The 19,117-nt window shown below is 42.7% G+C and overlaps 1 protein-coding gene across 2 annotated transcripts in view; it reads left to right on the forward strand.

Annotated features, from left to right (window-relative positions):
- Window positions 1-19,117, forward strand: part of LOC311100137 (signal peptide peptidase-like 3) — a 39,212-nt gene that overhangs the window by 5,369 nt on the left and 14,726 nt on the right. The window contains exons 2-7 of one of the 2 annotated variants that reach the window (XM_084140912.1): window positions 13,836-13,913; window positions 14,154-14,263; window positions 14,506-14,625; window positions 14,959-15,037; window positions 15,627-15,739; window positions 18,949-19,055. In XM_084140912.1, the coding sequence (XP_083997038.1) occupies window positions 13,836-13,913; window positions 14,154-14,263; window positions 14,506-14,625; window positions 14,959-15,037; window positions 15,627-15,739; window positions 18,949-19,055 (607 nt within the window). The remainder of the gene's footprint in view (window positions 1-13,835; window positions 13,914-14,153; window positions 14,264-14,505; window positions 14,626-14,958; window positions 15,038-15,626; window positions 15,740-18,948; window positions 19,056-19,117) is intronic. The other variant, XM_084140913.1, reaches the window with a different exon arrangement.

The following is a 19,117-nucleotide window of genomic DNA, read 5'->3' on the forward strand; positions in this document are numbered from 1 at the left end:
GCAATCCCTTAGGAGATAAAGCAGATTGCGTTCTTCATTTCACCTGTCATGGCTAGTTAAGCTAACGTTTGCAAAGCTAGCTAGGTAGCTAAATATTATAACAAGTGTGCTACCAAAAGAGCTTGCCAAGACTAATACACTATATATACAAATGTATGTGGACACCCCTTTAAATTAGTGGATTTGGCTATTTCAGCCACACCCGTTGCTGACAGGCGTATAAAATCAAGCACACAGCCATGCAATCTCCATAGACACACATTGGCAGTAGAATAGCCCGTACTGAAGAGCTCAGTGACTATCAACGTGGCACCGTCATAGGAAGCCACCTTTCCAACAAGTCAGTTTGTCAAATTTCTGCCCTGCTAGAGCTGCCCCGGTCAACTGTTAGTGCTGTTATTGTGAAGTGGAAACGTCTAGGAGCAACAACGGCTCAGGCGCAAAGTGCTAGGCCACACAAGCTCACAGAATTTTACATTTTAGTCATTTAGCTCTTATCCAGAGCGACTTACAGTTAGTGAGTGCATACATTTTTCATACTGAATGGGACCGCCTAGTGCTGTAGCGCGTAAAAATCATCTGTCCTCGGTTGCAACACTCACTACCGAGTTCCAAACTTCCCCTGGAAGCAACGTCAGCACGAGCTGTTTGTCGGTAGCTTCATGAAATGGGTTTCCATTGCCGAGCAGCCGCACACAAGCCTAAGATCACCATGCGCAATGCCAAGTGTCAGCTGGAGTGGTGTAAAACTAGTCTCCATTGGACTCTGGAGCAGTGGAAATGCGTTCTCTAGAGTGATGAATCACGCTTCACCATCTGGCAGACAGAACTAATCTGGGTTTGGCGGATGCCAGGAGAATGCTACCTGCCCCAATGCGTAGTGCCAACTGTAAAGTTTGGTGGTGGAGAAATAATTGTCTGGGGCTGTTTTTCATGGTTCTGGCTAGGCCCCTTAGTTCCAGTGAAGGGAAATCTTAATGCTACAGCATACAATGACATTCTAGACGATTCTCTGCTTCCAACTTTGTGGCAACAGTTTGGGGAAGGCCCTTTCCTGTTTCAGCATGACAATGCCCCCGTGCCCAAAGCGAGGTCCATGCAGAAATGGTTTGTTGAGATCGTTGTGGAAGAACTTCACTGGCCTGCATAGAGCCCTGACCTCAACCCCATCGGACACCTTTGGGATGAATTGGAACGGCGACAGCGAGCCAGGCCTAATTGCCCAACATCAGTCCCCGACCTCACTAATGCTCTTGTGGCTGAATAGAAGCAAGTCCCCACAGCAATGTTCCAACATCTAGTGGAAAGCCTTCCCAGAAGAGTGGAGGCTGTTATAGCAGCAAAGGGGGAACCACCTCCATATTAATGCCCATAATTTTGGAATGACATGTTTGACAAGCAGGTGTCCACATACTTTTGAAATGTTTGTGTAAAGTGCATTCGGAAAGTGTTCAGACCCCTTCACATTTTGTTACGTTACAGCCTTATTCTAAAATGGATTCAATTAATTTTTTTCCTCATCAATTTACACACACTACCCCATAATGACAAAGCTGAAATGTTTGAAAACCCTTTGCTATAAGACTCGACATTGAGCTCAGGTGCATCCTGTTTCCATTGATCATCCTTGAGATGTTTCTACAACTTCATAGGAGTCCACCTGTGGTAAATTCAATTGATTGGCCATGATTTGGAAAGGCACACACTTGTCTATATAAGGTCCCACAGTTGACAGTGCATGTCAGAGGAGAAACCAAGCCATGAGGTCGAAGGAATTGTCCGTAGAGCTCCGAGACAGGATTGTGTCATGGCACAGATCTGGGGAAGGGTACCAAGAAGTGTCTGCAGCATTGAAGGTCCCCAAGAACACTGGCCTCCATCATTCTTAAATGGAGGAAGTTTGGAACTACCAAGACTCTTCCTAGAGCTGGCTGCCCGGCCAAACTGAGCAATCGGAGAAGGGCCTTTATCAGGGAGGTGACCAAGAACCCGATGGTCACCCTGACAGAGCTCCAGAGTTCCTCTGTGGAGATGGGAGAACCTTCCAGAAGGACAACCATCTCTGCAGGCCTTTATGGTAGAGTGGCCAGACGGAAACCTCTTCTCAGTAAATTGCACATGACCGCCTGATTGGAGTTTGCCAAAAGGCACCTAAAGGACTCTCAGACAATGAGAAACAAGATTCTCTGGTCTGATTTTGGTTATTTCATTAGGATCCCCATTTGCTGTTGCAAAAGCAGCAACAGCTAATGGGAAACCAAGATTGAACTCTTTGGCCTGAATGCCAAGCGTCACGTCTGGAGGAAACCTGGCACCATCCTTACGATGAAACGTTGTGGCAGCATCATGCTGTGGGGGTGTTTTTCAGCGGCAGGGACTGGGAGATTAGTCAGGATCGAGGCAAAGATGAACGGAGCTAAGTACAGAGAGATCCTTGATGAAAACCTGCTCAGGACCTCCGACTGGGGGCGAAGGTTCACCTTCCAACAGGACAATGACCCTAAGCACGCAGCCAAGACAACGCAGGAGAGGCAAAGGTACAAGTCTCTGAATATCCTTGAGTGGCCCAGCCAGAGCCCGGACTTGAACCCAATCGAACATCTCTGGAGAGACGTGAAAATAGACACTCCCCATCCAACCTGACAGAGCTTGAGAGGATCTGCAGAGAACAATGGGAGAAACTCCCCAAATACAGTTGTGCCAAGCTTGTAGCATCATACCCAAGAGGACTCGAGGCTGTAATCACTGCCAAAGATGCTTCAACAAAGTACTGAGTAAAGGGTCTGAATACTTAAGTAAATGTGATATTTCAGTTTATTTTTCATACATTTGCTATAATGTCTAAAAACCTGTTTTTGCTTTGTCATCATGGGGTATTGTGTGTAGAATGACACACACACATTTTCACAGTCTGCTGCCTCAGTTTTGATGATGGCAATTGCATATACTCCAGAATGTAATGAGTGATCAGATGAATTGCAATTAATTGCAAAGACCCTCTTTGCCCTGCCACAAAAGGAGAGGTGAGAGTGTTGACAAGGACAAGGCTGCAGATCACTCTGTCATGCTGATTGAGTTAGAATAACAGACTGGAAGCTTTAAAAGGAGGGTGGTGCTTGAAATCATTGTTCTTCCTCTGTTAACCATGGTTACCTGCAAGGAAACACGTGCTGTCTTCATTGCTTTGCACAAAAAGGGCTTCACGGGCAAGGATATTGCTGCTAGTAAGATTGCACCTAAATCAACCATTTATCGGATCATCAAGAACTTCAAGGAGAGAGGTTCAATTGTTGTGAAGAAGGCATCAGGGCGCCCAAGAAAGTCCAGCAAGTGCCAGGACCGTCTCCTAAAGTTGATTCAGCTGCGGGATCGGGGCACCACCAGTGCAGAGCTTGCTCAGGAATGGCAGCAGGCAGGTGTGAGTGCATCTGCACGCACAGTGAGGCAAAGACTTTTGGAGGATGACCTGGTGTCAAGAAGGGCAGCAAAGAAGCCACTTCTCTCCAGGAAAAACATCAGGGACAGACTGATATTCTGCAAAAGGTACAAGGATTGGACTGCTGAGGACTGGGGTAAAGTCATTTTCTCTGATGGAGCCCCTTTCCGATAGTTTGGGGCATCTGGAAAAAAGCTTGTCCGGAGAAGACAAGGTGAGCGCTACCATCAGTCCTGTGTTATGCCAGCAGTAAAGCATCCTGAGACCATTCATGCGTGGGGTTGCTTCTCAGCCAAGGGAGTGGGCTCACTCAATTTTGCCTAAGAACACAGCCATGAATAAAGAATGGTACCAACACATCCTCAGAGAGCAACTTCTCCCAACCATCCAAGAACAGTTTGGTGACGACCAATGCCTTTTCCAGCATGATGGAGTACCTTGCCATAAGGCAACAGTGATAACTAAGTGGCTCGGAGAACAAAACATCGACATTTTGGGTCCATGGCCAGGAAACTCCCCAGACCTTAATCCCATTGAGAACTTGTGGTCGATCCTCAAGAGGCGGGTGGACAAAGAAAACCCCACAAATTCGGACAAACTCCAAGCATTGATTGTGCAAGAATGGGCTGCCATCATTCAGGATGTGGCCCAGAAGTTAATTGACAGCATGCCAGGGCGGATTGCAGAGGTCTTGAAAAAGAAGGGTCAACACTGCAAATATTGACTCTTTGCATAAACTTAATGTAATTGTCAATAAAGTCCTTTTTGTACCTATTTGTAAGTCGCTCTGGATAAGAGCGTCTGCTAAATGACGTAAATGTTATGGAATGCTTGTAATTATACTTCAGTGTAACATCTGACAAAAATATCTCATAACACTGAAGCAGCAAACTTTGTGAAGACCAATACTTGTCATTCTCAAAACCTTTGACCATGACTGTACACCTTTTAATGTAAACAAACAGATTTGATTACACCTGGTAATACATCTAGGGTAAGTTTGCTGTGCCAGATACCTGAGGTCAAGATATCTCCTCAGCCATCCATCATCATGGTCCAGTACCCAAAGCTGAGAGAGATAGGCAGGCTACATCCCACTGAACGGCTATTGTATCTGTAAGTGTTTGGTTTCTGTGTCTGTTTTCTCAGTATGTTTATTAATGCGTTCATCGTTTTTTTTAACCCTGTGTATTTTTTATAATTTTTAGCTTGTGTATGAACATTTGGGCATGCTCAAGCTGCTACTACCGATGAGTTATCTCTCTGAAACTAGAAGTTGCCAGCCTATAAAATCCATGTTGCGGGCGGAATCACAGAATCCAGACATTTTAAAACAGAATTCAACAATATATTAAAATGTATTGAACTACTTAGGAAATCAACTAAATGTATTGAACCTATTAAAACAATTAATTTGCTCAAGATTATCATAATTATTCATAATCATAATAATGATCATAGCCTTATCTGAAGCTGTGGAAGCCAATCACTCAATCTGCCATCTGTTTTTGTTTTTTAAAGCGACAAAATTGTTTTAATGAAAAGCGCTATATAAAATCTATTATTAGGACTAAATGCATCAGTGATTTGTATTTTCCTTCAACTTTCTGAAGAAGCAACGGCACAGGAATGCCCCTCCTGTGTGTGCGCGTTTGTCTGTAATGCCAACATTCTTCAGGTAGATGGAAAGGTTCCCAAAAACCTGTGCAATTTAAATGTTAACTATAAAGTAGCCTACCTGGCAGAACGATATCATAATTTTTTTTATCAATCCAGTGGCCATTTGTTTTGCGAGCTTTGCAATCACATGAGCGCTACAGAAACATTGCTAACCAAACAACGGTCTCTGGCTAGTGCGCTTGAATTAAAGGGGAACTACACTAAAAAATCTAACTTTCTACGATTTTATTATTATTTCTTTCATTCAGACCTCAAGTGGTCTCCTGATGTGATTTAACCTCTTAAAAGTAATGGCAAAATGTAGGTTTCTGTCCTAAATAGACATACCCAAAAGTAACTGCTATTCATGTGTAATTACATGATTCTGACATGCCAAAACTTGGTATATTTGGAAAGAAGACATCTGGGAGATTATGAGGAAATGATCAGAAGATTGATAGGAGTTACATAGTTAAGAATACACAAGATCAAGTACACACAAAATAATGTATTTTCTATTTTTGAAGTCCTCTTTCATTGACAAGCTATAAGTGAATTATTGATTCCCAGAGCTGGAAACGCATCAGATGGCTTCCACAACATGTGAACAATATCAGAAATAAAAATGGGATTGATGGACCTAACAACTAGAAATGGGCAGATGTTTTAGTAAGTGGTGTCAGGTGTGGTCACAGGACGTTTCCAAGTGCCCCTAAACCTCTCCAGAGTGCCATATGTCGGTAAATTAGATAATTCCAGTGCTATTACATATTTGCAATCCCTAAATGCTATTTGTTCAGTATAAAAACACAATTTCTACCATATCAACCTCACTCAAACATTGTGGTGGTGTTATGGGGTATCCAGGGTACATTCAAGTGTCCGACTGTGGTAGTTGCACTGTTTTTTTTGTACACCGGATGTTCCTGAAAGTTATTGTTCACTATAAAAACGAAATTTCACCAACCTCTCTCAAACATTGTGGTGGTGTCGGGGGACATACAGGTGATATCCAAGTGTTTTTTTTTTTTTTTTTCAACCTCTCCAAAGTGCCTGAACGTTTAGCCTAGGCATATGCAATGTATTGATCCCACATACAAATGAACTGTTTACAAAAACAATATAAAAAGCAGCAGATATACATAAAAAAATATACAAATGTCTTATCAAACAGAAACTTGGTTACACACGTGTCCTTCACCAAAAAAGGTTCAAAAATAGAAAGAAGCTGAACTATTTAAAAATTGCATTCATGTTCATTTTATATCCCAGGTGTAGATGATTACATTTCACTTTCACCGTAGCTTTTACATGTCATGAAAGTCTTTTGAAGCAGTCCCTCTCTGCCAGGAAACAAAAAGCGAACTGGCATTTAGGACAGAAGATCTGGCATTTGACCCTTTTCCCCCCCCTGTGTTTTGTTTAATGCTTGCAGTTCTATCTTTTGTCTTATGGCATGTGTGTTGGATAGTGGCGCTCACCTTGAGTGGGGGGTCTTGTAATGGTTGCTTTGGGCCCCCCAATTCAGCCATTTCCAACACCAGCTGCTCTCGGAAGGCCAACGTATTCGCTCCTCTTTCACCCCAGCTGCCAAACTATCCCTGATTCAGATGACCATCCTACCCGTGCTAGATTACGGAGACTTAATTTATAGATCGAGCAGGTAAGGGTGCTCTCGAGCGGCTAGATGTTCTTTACCATTCGGCCATCAGATTTGCCACCAATGCTCCTTATAGGACACATCACTGCACTCTATACTCCTCTGTAAAGTGGTCATCTCTGTATACCCGTCGCAAGACCCACTGGTTGATGCTTATTTATACAACCCTCTTAAGCCTCACTCCCCCCTATCTGAGATACCTACTGCAGCCCTCATCCTCCACATACAACACCCATTCTGCCAGTCACATTCTGTAAAAGGTCCCCAAAGCACACACATCCCTGGGTTTCTCCTCTTTCCAGTTCGCTGCAGCTAGCGACTGGAACGAGCTGCAAAAAAACACTCAAACTGGACAGTTTTATCTCCAGCTCTTCATTCAAAGACTCAATCATGGACACTCTTACTGACAACTGTGGCTGCTTCGCGTGATGTATTGTTGTCTCTACCTTCTTGCCTTTGTGCTGTTGTCTGTGCCCAATAATGTTTGTACCATGTTTTGTGCTGCTACCATGTTGTGCTGCTGCCATGTTGTGTTGCTACCATGTTGTTTTCATGTTGGGTTGCTACCTTGCTGTGTTGTCGTGTGTTGCTGCCATGCTATGTTGTTGTCTTAGGTCTCTCTTTATGTAGTGTTGTCTCTCGCTGTGATGTGTGTTTGGTCCTATATATATATATATTTTTTTTTTTATATCCCAGCCCCCATCCCCGCAGGATGCCTTTTGGTAGGCCGTCATTGTAAATAAGAATTTGTTCTTAACTGACTTGCCTAGTTAAATAAAGGTTACATTAAAAAATATATGTTGACCCCCCCCCCCCCCCCTCCTCCATGCTGGCATTGTAGTCCTACACAGAAACAGGAATGGGGACATTCTTCCCTTTTCACCCTCCTTGAGACATGGTTGTTATTGAATGCCTTATGCTGTGTGGTGAGCATGGTTACTTCCCTAGTGTCCTTCCATTTCACAACAAGCAGCTTGTTAGTTCTGATTCAACGTATGGTCCCCCTCTCCGCTGTCTTTGTCATGTCGTTTACCTTGGTCTTGGGGAAACCGATTCTGTTAGGACGAATGGTGCCATAAGACCCTATTTTATTTTTCAAGAGGTCTATGAAAAGTGGATGTAGAACCATCAGACGGGGTGATTGACATAGCAGTGGGGGGTGAAGACCTTGACTGGCGGGGGCGCTTGCTGGGGAGGGGTGTCTCCCAAATGTCATCATCCAGATCCTCTGCATCCTCAACTCTGTGGTGAATAAAATAAAGGGATATATTGTTGTAAGACACACAATTACAGTTGACTACATTTACAAAACGACATTACTGTAAAGTTTAGGCGTGGTGTTTTTTTACTTTATCTGTACAGTGATTCACATAGATGTGAAGCACACACACTGCAAACAGTAACACTTTGGAGACAAAGGCAGAGGTGAGAACAAAAAACTAAATACATATAGTACATTAGCCAAATAAAGTCATTTAAAATAATTTACTTACAGATCTAAAAGTGGATCCAATCCTTCTAGAAAGCAATCTTGGTCGGCCGAGTCGAAATACTCGTTGTCCAAATTGCTCCCCTGATCCAAGTCCGACCAGTATTTTATTCAAAGCTTCTATGTCGGTATACTTATTCATAGCTGCCTTCTTTTTAGCTTCCTGTTGGATATTGTTAGTTTTTACCCCCCCCCCCCCCCCCCCTTTGAGAAGCCATCTTTTATGCTAAAGCGACGAAATCTGTTTACAATGTAATGTAGTGTGCTCGGTGCATCTCGTCTCTAAGCCAGGTAGCAATAGTTCGCATGACGCATAAGGTTTTAGGCCTTGCTTTGTCCCACCCAGGTCAACTGCATATCCCTGGAAAGCTTATCTCATTGGCTACAAGACTGTCAAGGTGCCATTGTAGCCAATCCCCTGTGTAATGGATGCCTTCAGCGCATAAGCAGGCAACATCATATTTTTGATGCGCAAAGATAGTCACTCGGTGGACATTCGATATTGCCATTCAGTCATACATCATCAGATAACATTGGCAATATGCTAGATTTGTTCCTACCAACCTAAGGATTCATTTCAGACCCTCCATGTAGCTACAGCTCAAACACAGACCAAATCGAAGCTTACCTTGTAAGATGTTTGGTGAAAACATTATGTAAAATAAACATTTTGACTCTCGGGGGCTGGTAGTCAATAACGGTAGGTCACAGGCAGACAAATAAGACTTCCTCATGATCTGTGGAGTCCTGGCTTTCGGTGTGTGTCGACTTATTCCGTGTTTATTTCCTTTATGCTTCACAACGCTAACCGGAATGTAGGTAGCAGCCGTCTTGAAATGAGGTCATCGGCTCAGCCAGCCCATATACATTCGTATGCCCATATATGGTAGTAAGTCACACCAAAGATTAAGGCACAGATCAATAGCCAAGATACTCAGCTTTCCGCAGACACCCTGCTTTTGCAGATAGGGGCTACCGTTCTCATACCAGACTGAATTGAATAAAAAAATTCTAATAGGGTCCCCAAATATGGGTACTTTACATTTTAAGAGGTTAAGCATGGTTGTGGAGATAACATCCAATTGTTTTTCTATTTACCCTTTAGTCCCCAATAGAAATCTAGAATGCTGCTGTAGATTACTGAGAATTTTCAAGATTAAGCTAATCTTCTCACATTTCAAACAGACATAGCTCAAAAACAAAGCACAAATGACAATTACAAGTTAACTTAGTTTTAAAGAGTGCAACCTCTTCTTTAATGATGCCACATTTATGTCAATAGGAATAACTAATGTTGTCTTCCATTGTGTAAAGACACTACCAAAAAACGATGAACACAACACTACAAAAAAACCTAGCGTATTTAAATTTTACTAAATTACTCATTCAAAATGTACCAAGTATAATATATTATACTTATAAATATTATTTACATGTGCATTCGGAAAGTATTCAGACCCCTTGACTTTTTCCACATTTTGTTACGTTACAGCCTTATTCTAAAATTGATTAAATAGTTTTTTCCCCTCATCTACACACAATACGCCATAATGACAAAGCAAAAACAGGTTTTTAGACATTTTTGCGAATGTATTAAAAATAAATATGTAAATGTAATAAGTATTCTGACCCTTTACTCAGTACTTTTGTTGAAGCACCTTTGGCAGCGACTACAGCCTCAAGTCTTCTTGGGTATGAGGCTACAAGCTTGGCACACCTGGGTTTGGGGAGTTTTTCCCATTCTTCTCTGCAGATCCTCTCAAGCTCTGTCAGGTTGGCTGGGGAGTGTCGCTGCACAGCTATTTTCAGGTCTCTCCAGAGATGTTTAAGCTGGTTCAAGTCCGGGCTCTGGCTGGCCCACTCAAGGACATTCAGAGACTTGTCCCTTAGCCACTCCTGTGTTGTCTTGGCTGTGTGCTTAGGGCCATTGTCCTGTTGGAAGGAGAACCTTCGCCCCAGTCTGAGGTCCTGAGTGCTCTGGAGCAGGTTTTCATCAAGGATCTCTCTGTACTTTGCTCTGTTCATCTTTCCCTCGATCCTGACTAGTCTCCCAGTCCCTGCAGCTTAAGAACATCCCCACAGCATGATGCTGCCACCACCATGCTTCACCGTAGGGATGGTGCCAGGTTTCCTCCAGACGTGACGCTTGGCATTGAGGCCAAAGAGTTCAATCTTGGTTTCATCAGACCAGAGAATCTTGTTTCTCATGGTCTGCGAGTACTTTAAATGCCCTTTGGCAAACTCCCAGCGGCCTGTCGTGCATTTTTACTGAGGAGTGGCTTCCGTCTGGCCACTCTACCAATAAAGGCCTGATTGGTGGAGTGCTGCAGAGATGGTTGTCCTTCTGGAAGGTTCTCCCATCTCCACAGAGGAACTCTGGAGCTCTGTCAGAGTGACTCAGGTTCTTGGTCACCTCCCTGACCAACGCACTTCTCCCCCGATTGCTCAGTTTGGCCGGGCAGCCAGCTCTAGGAAGAGTCTTGGTGGTTCCAAACTTCTTCCATTTAAGAATGATGGAGGCCACGGTGTTCTTGGGGACCTTCAATGCTGCAGAAATGTTTTGGTACCCTTCCCCAGATCTGTGTCTGGACACAATCCTGTCTCTGAGCTCTACGGAAAATTCCTTCGACCTCATGACTTAGTTTTTGCACTGTCAACTGTGGGACCTTTATATAGACAGGTGTGTGTGCCTTTCCAAATCATGTCCAATCAATTGAATTTACCACAGGTGGACTCCAATCAAGTTGTAGAAACATCTCAAGGATGATTAATGGAAACAGGATACACCTGAGCTCAATTTTGAGTCTTATAGCAAAGGGTCTGAATACTTATACTTAATGTATTTGTTTTTTATTTTTTGTAAATTTGGGGTAGGGTGTGTAGATTGAGCGGGGGGGGACAATTTTAATAAATCTTAGAATAAGGCTGTAACAAAATGTGTAAAAAGTAAAGGGGTCTGAATACTTTCTGAATGCACTATAAATACAAAAAATATCCGTAATGTGACCAGAGGAGAATATTCAGAAAGTATTTTAAAACCCACACAAAGTAGGCTATTTGATTGACAACGATTCTTTCTTCTGTAACAATGTAAAAATGCAAATAACTATTCAGAGACTATTTCAAAATGTAGGTAACCTCTCTCAATAAGATTTAGTAAAGGCCTGACACAAAATGTAGAAATAGTAGCCTACTTTGACAACAATTCAGTGAATGCAACAAGTATTAAATAGAGAGAGGATACAAAACACAACTGTTCAGAGACAATAAAAGATTTGTAGGACATATTTCACACTGTCACTTTAGTGTTTGCATTTAGCCTACAACATCTCATGGAACTTCTGGAAGCACGGCCCCATCTTGAAAAGTGGCACAGAACACGTAGAGCACCCAAAAGCGGTTTCTCCCACTCTTTGCCCTGCGTCCACTCCGGATGCACACCACACACCCTCTCTTGTGCCCTTCAAACTTCACCTGCTTTCAAATGAGTTACAACTCAGTTCACACGTCCTGGTGCCACACTCTTGGCTCCCCTCTTCCTGTCACTGTAGCCATATCACAAAGTGAATGCATAAGCTGCATTTTGAATTCCTTCAGGGACCAGCGCCTGGGGTTTCTGGGAAGGGGCCTTTGCAGGGTCCCCCACACAATGTACGCATTTATGATGGCAATGTTGAGCATACCCCAAAACACATACTTCCACCATTTTCTGCCTGTGCGTCCAACATTTGTAACAGTTGTTCAAGATGGTCAACCCCGCCCATTCTCTTGGTGTAATCCATTACAAGCTCTAGAACATAAGTTCCTACCACTTAAAAACGACTCCAAAACCCCTGCCACTGTCACTTTAGGCCCAGGCTGTGTGGCACAAGGGTGAATGGTGGGACTTGGGGCAGACACTCCATGGAAACGTAGGCTTCCCTCTCAGGTGTGCTCTCACTCTTCCCCTCCCTCTGCTTTGTCCTCTCCCTCTGCTTCTTCCTCATTGTCTCCCTCTCAACGTTCCTGTCCCTCCTCTTCATTCTCCTCTTCCTCTCCCTCCACTCTCCTCTCGCTCCACATCTCTATCCCTCCAATAATTTAGAACTCCTCTTCCTCCCTGCCTTTTTGCTGCTGAGCCCTGACTCCATATCACTTCCTTCACTTTCATTGACCTAGAGGAACAGAGTAACAGAGGGAGAGGAGCAACAGATGGGATACAATTGTAGTCAGGAACATAATCCCTCTTTCCCTCTCACACCTTCTCTCATCCTTCCTCTTTCTTTTTCTCAACCACACACACACACACACTGTCTTCCTAATAAGGGGTTTCCGTAATAAATTGTGTGATAGTTATACGCCTCCCATTCCACACACATTCTCCCTGCTTTCTTGCCTGACAGACTAACTACAGAGTTAGCCAATGTTAGCTGATTAGTTACGAAGCTGGGACAGTTTCCAAAAGAATTGCATCGGTAGAAACAGGACAGAACAAGTAACTTGTTAGCTGGCTATGTAAACAAATATCTAACTCATCATATGAGCTCCACAGCGCGGGCATCTACTACTGTAATCAAATAATAGGAAAACGAGGCAATGTATAGCCTATAAATAAATGCACCTAGCAAACATGACAAACCATAACCCAAGCCCAACAGATAAACACGAATTACTCTAGCCTTCATTTCGGTGGCTAGTTAGCTGGTTGTCTGTATGGCTGGCTAGTGAAAGTGACAGCTGAGGTTGACGCTTTGTGAGCGCAGCCCAAATGTACCTCTAACTTGCCTGACAGACTAACCAGTTAGCTAGCTAGCTATAGCAAGCATCTTGGGCCGTTTTCCATATTAATTACATTGGTAGAAACAAGACAAAACACCAACTAGTTAGCTGACTTTATACAGCTAAACACTGCGACTATTTCCATGTGACAGAGCCATCATTCGAGCTCCTCCGCTGATGTGCTCGCCACTGATTTCACTCACTTCGACGTCATTGCTTTTCAAAGTGCAAGGATGTGTCCACTTCGGCGCCGTCATTTTGAGTAATGAAGTTTAAAAACGTTGAAAGTAAAATGACCGCATACACTGTTTCTGGTTGATGACAACAGCCACGCGAATACCACAACAGGTTGTTAGCAAGTTAATTTTGCGATATTGACACAGATATTATTGTTAGAAAAACAAGGCTGTTTGTGGCCGCTATAGTAATTTAAACAAAGGGTAGTAGGAAACGGAGTTTTCTCCAAAATAATACATCGTTTAAATGCCTAAATAATTTAACAGTGCACCAGGAGTACTTGCTACTGTGATTCCTGAAATGCAAAGCCTGTTGATGGAGTATTTTTCGAATCCGAAATTATACTTTTGTTACATTGTTTGCTAGCTCAGCTGGTTAGCTAGCCCTCAGTCTCATTGACCACCAAACGTTGCTAACGCTAGCTAGCTACCCACTTAATGTAACTTGTTTACTCGAAATGTAGCCAAGTTAGCCATGTTATTAATACAACTTTGTTGACATATGCAACACTGAAAGTATACTATGGGCTACTCTGTAATATATTCTGTGGAGGAAATGGATGATCATCTGAAATCTCTCTTGCTCTATGTCTATAGGGCGTACTCCCTCGTCGACTCCAGCCAGGTGTCCACTTTCCTCATCTCCATCCTCCTCATTGTCTATGGCAGCTTCAGGTGAGTCTATCCTGTCCAACCCGCTTACATCACAGATAGGCCAACACTTTTCACTATGGGTCTCATCTTCTTTATCATGTTACTTCCGTTACAGTAAGCACTGAACACCTATGTTGAGCTATCAACTCTTTTTAAAACAATCCTTTGCTATTCTGTCAGTGGGAGAAGCTTGATTTATTTCAGATAGTCAACCTTTCTTTCCACCTTTCCCTCTCTGTCCCTCCATCTCTCCCTGTGCAGATCATTAAACATGGACTGTGAGAACCAGGAGAAAGATAAGGATGGTAACCCAGTCCCAAATGGGGCCTTCAACAATGGCAACACAAACAACAGTGAGTCTCACATATTTGGTGAGACATAAGACATACAGAGCGTGTGTTTTTCTTTTCTGTTTACAAGTTGGAAGTCGTCATACCATGGATTCCATATATTTAGTGGTTGGTTTGTTTGCTGTTACCAAGGCTATAGATGCAGCACATGCAGAAATGTGTATGCCTGTGTCTCTGCCTATATGTGTGTGATAGTGATTGTGTGTGTCTATCTCTGTGTGTTTGAGCATTCTCACTTGTGCATGTATTGTGTTGTCTTGCAGGTATTCAGACCATAGACTCCACGCAGGCTCTGTTCCTGCCCATAGGAGCCTCCGTGTCTCTGCTCGTCATGTTCTTCTTCTTCGACTCTGTCCAGGTGGTTTTCACCATTTGCACCGCAGGTACCTGACCCGTCACACACACACACACACACACACACACACACACACACACGCGCCATAATGTCCCAGAGCAATTTCTTGTCTAAAGGCAAGCAGACATGAATTTAGTTGTTTCCTTAGAGCATGATATATTAGTCGTGCAGTTAGGCAAAATGCAGATCATCATGCATTGATTTGAAAAAAACATTTTCTCTGCATAATGCTTATGGGTGAGATGATAATGACTATGACTCTGTTAAACTGACTGGAAACCAATGGACTGAAACTGTCTGGTTTCGATTACTTTGTGTCTCGTTCACTTATCTAACTCCCTCTTTTTTTATTCCTCCTCAGTTCTTGCGACAATTGCATTTGCATTCCTCCTGTTGCCAATGTGCCAGTACTTGACCAGACCCTGCTCCCCACAAAACAAGTAAGGGAGTTTATTTGTCCATCTCTCTCTCTCCTGCTCTATTTCTCTCTCTCTCTCACTCACTCACTCACTCACTCACTCACTCACTCACTCACTCACTCACTCTCACAAATAAATGCCATGTGAATCGGTGTATACATATTGGTCTGTGAGCACTTTTGCACCAACAATAGCAAAATACCAATAATGGTTCCGCAGCATATGCTAATGAGCCTCTTCACTCCAGAGACACAACTGATTCACTGACTTCCGTCCTCAGGCTCATCAATAGGATGTTAGAGATGCATAGTATCATGTTGGTCCACATGTCAAACTGAGAGACTACCATAGCCAACTATCCAATAATGTCACAACTCTTTTTAATTCCCCTTTTTTGTTTGACTGTGTGAAGCATCTGGCCTTTATCTGAATTCTTAACCTAGACCCCCTTGTGTGTTGAACACATTTTGAGTCAATTTCTTCTGTATCTACACATTTGACCCCGTACATATCGACTTGCGTTTAGAGAAGATCATGTATTTTCCAGTGAAGAGATTGTGTTTTGTCCAGTGTGTATAAACCATCTCTCTCCCTCTCCTCCCCCCTGTAGGATCTCGTTTGGCTGCTGTGGGCGCTTCACTCTGGCCGAGCTCCTCGCCTTCTCCCTCTCTGTCATGCTGGTGCTGATCTGGGTGCTGACTGGACACTGGCTGCTCATGGACGGTATGTCAGTGTGTCATGACTGCCTTTTGTACGTGTGTGTGTGTGTGGGGGGTGTAAACGGCGCGTGTCAGATTATTGGTTTTTCCATACGTCTTGCCGTTGCCTTTCTTTAGTTTCTCTATCTCAGCTCGTGTGTCTCACTCTCCAAGCTCCATTAAATGTGTTTTTGAGCTGCATGTGTTCATATTAGAGGTCTTCATGGGTCCAACGGGCCCAGGTCCTAAATTCTGACTGGGTTGGGTCTGATATAATTGCCACGTGTCTTGAGTATGTGCAATTAAAATTGATTCACCGACTGGACCTGATTGGACCTGTCCTCTGTTAATTTAGTGTTGGTGTGATGAGAACTGCGCAACCTTGTTATCTGAGTCAGCTAATTGCAACTCAATAAAACTTCTAGCTTATGTCCAGCTGAAACTGGTTCCGGCTGCTCATCTCACGTGCGCCTGCTGCTGAGAAGGTGAGAGAGAGTGAGTAAAATGAGCCTTACGCTTCGATCACACCGACTGCATCATTGCGTTTTGGTACACCAGAAGTACATTCATTTCCTTTTTAAATTTTATATATATTATTATTTTTTTTAGCCTTTTTTTCCTTGCAGCATTGCATTGCAGAGGCAGTTGCAGTGTGTTCTGTGTGGTGCATACGTTGGATTTATCGAACGTATGTGTCAAACTGTATGCGTAAACGGGTTGACAGATGGTAGCAGAAGGTGAATGTTGAACTTTTGTTGCACACACATCTAGATGATGCTGCGTACTATTTTGCGCAATGACGCAGTTGGTGTGTTCAAAGCGTCAGTCTAGGCTACTGTTGATTGCGAAGATGGAGTAAAAACGAAAGTTAAGAGGAGGAAGGGTATAGTGAAAAGAAGCCGACAGGGGGAATGTCCTCGGGGACCAGTTTTAATATTGTAGTGGACAAAGATGCGAAGAACGTTGGCGTGGCCAAATGGACTGTGTGCTATTTAGGTTTGATGCAATTTTCTACCTTTCATTTATTTATTTTCGTATTCTATCAATTGTGTAGTTATTATTATTATTATTATTATTATTAATCAGTATTATTATAGGCCTATTAATAATTGAAACCAGTTCTTTAAATAGCTTATGCAAAAAGTGTTATGTTTTATTTTATTGAGACATTTTTGTTGGCTAAATTAAGTTATTTTTAATGTTGTGCTCCGTATTTAGTTTAAGGCTAAATGACAAAAATGTAAATGTTAAAAGTAGCCCTATTGTAAAATAAATAGCATTAACCTATTGCTGTCATTTGTTGGGTAGGACTACGGTAGGCAATCACCTTTGTTGGTAATAGCTGCTTTAGGCCTAGCCTGTTCAAAACTTTTTTGAATGTTTCATTCTCTTGAGCCATTTCTGTTGGCCAAATGAAGTTCCAGCTGCAATGTAGTGGTATTACTGGTAGGCCTACTATGCTACTCGCACTCAAACCATGAAAAATAAAAACCAAAGAGGGCAAGATGCGAAACTTAATTTAATGCCGCAATATGATAACCTGTTTGTATTTTTCTTATAAATGACTTTACTTACTTTTGATATTACCCTAATAAAGTTAAGCAACTTTTGTGAAGGTTTGGTGTGGAATGGCTATTATTAGGCTTAGCTACTGCAGGCCTATGAAGGCAGTGCGCACCAGCACTCCGACAGTTGAACTTAAGGTGAGGAAGACTGTTTTAGGCTTACCAGAGTTGCTCCATAACAATATAATGCTTATCGTTCTAAAAATTATTCTGATAGAAATGTTACGAATTAGCCTCCTTCTGTACGCCTATATCTGTATAGCCGTAGTGGCCTATCTGACAAATATAAAGAAATCCATGTCGCGAACATGGTGCCGGCATATCTCAATTTTTCGCTAGGTCTAAGCTTGTCTCCCTTAATATATATATTTTTAAATATGAATATCATACATTGGACGTATAGGCCTATATGCATGCAATGCCTTGATGCATTTAGCACTTTAACCTCCGACAGCTGAACCTGAGGTAGACAATTTTGTTTTGGGGAAGTAAAAACCAATAAAACAATAGACTAAAGTTTTGAATATGCTACACATCGAAACACAACAAATAGTTTTTTTTGTAATTTGTTATAGGCAGTTGTTAAGGGCACGTAACTGTGGATAATTTGGCCAATATCGCTTTTTTGAAGATGCCGCTGGCAGCAGTGGTGTAAAGTACTTAAGTAGTTTTTTTGGGGTATCTGTACTTTACTATTTATATTTTTGACTACTTTTACTTCACTACAGTCATAAAGAAAATAATGTACTTTTTACTCCATACATTTTCCCTGACACCCAAAAGTACTCGTTACATTTTGAATGCATAGCAGGACAGAAATTGTCAAATTCACACACTTATCAAGAGCACATCCCTGGTCATCTCTACTACCTCTGATCTGGCGGACTCACTAAACACAAATGCTTTGTTTCTGAATGATGTCTGAGGGTTGGAGTGTGGCCCCTGGCTATTCGCAAATTTAAAAAACACGAACAATTGTGCCAACTGGTTTGCATAATATAAGGAATTTGAAATGATTTATACTTTTACTTTTGATACTAAAGTACATTTTTGCAATTACATTTACTTTTGATACTTAAGTATATTTAAAACCAAATACTTTTAGACTTTTACTCAAGTAGTATTTTACTGGGTGACTTTCACTTACTTGAGTCATTTCCTATTAAGGTATATTTTACTCAAGTATGACAATTGGGTACTTTTTCCACCACTGGCTGGCAGCGCCCAGTTGGAGTTTTCTTTCTCGCTCTACTTTCGGATCTGAACAGGTCTCTGAGCCAAACCAGCACGGGTCTGTTTGGGTCTGTTTTCAACGGCCCTTTTCGGAATGGGTCTGACTGTCCTTGGGTCCATTGGGAACGGTCTCCCTTTAAAACATTTTTTATTTCTGCATATTCGGTCGGGTGGGAAAGCCACAGATCCATTTCGGAACGGGTCCAAGTTTTTGGACCCTTGAAGACCTCTAGTTCATATGTCTGATTCCTCTCTCTCCCATCACTGTGTGTGTGTGCATCTCTCGCGCACTCTCTGAGCATCGTGTGTGTGTTCATAAAGGTTTGGTTCCTCTGTCTCTCTCAGATCTGTGTGCGTACGCATTTCTTTCCCTCTCTCCCCCTCCCTCCATGTGTGTGTTCGTATGTCTGATATTCCTCTGTCTCTCTCTCCTCAGCTCTAGCCATGGGGCTGTGTGTGGCCATGATAGCGTTTGTGCGGCTGCCGAGTCTAAAGGTGTCTTGCCTGCTGCTGTCAGGGCTGCTCATCTATGACGTGTTCTGGGTAAGAGAGCCGCTCCCCTCCCTTCACCCCACCGCCACCCAGTTGACCCAAATACGACCGCT

The sequence above is a fragment of the Coregonus lavaretus genome (genome assembly GCF_964263955.1).
Source record: "Coregonus lavaretus genome assembly, chromosome: 24".
NCBI lineage: Eukaryota > Metazoa > Chordata > Actinopteri > Salmoniformes > Salmonidae > Coregonus > Coregonus lavaretus.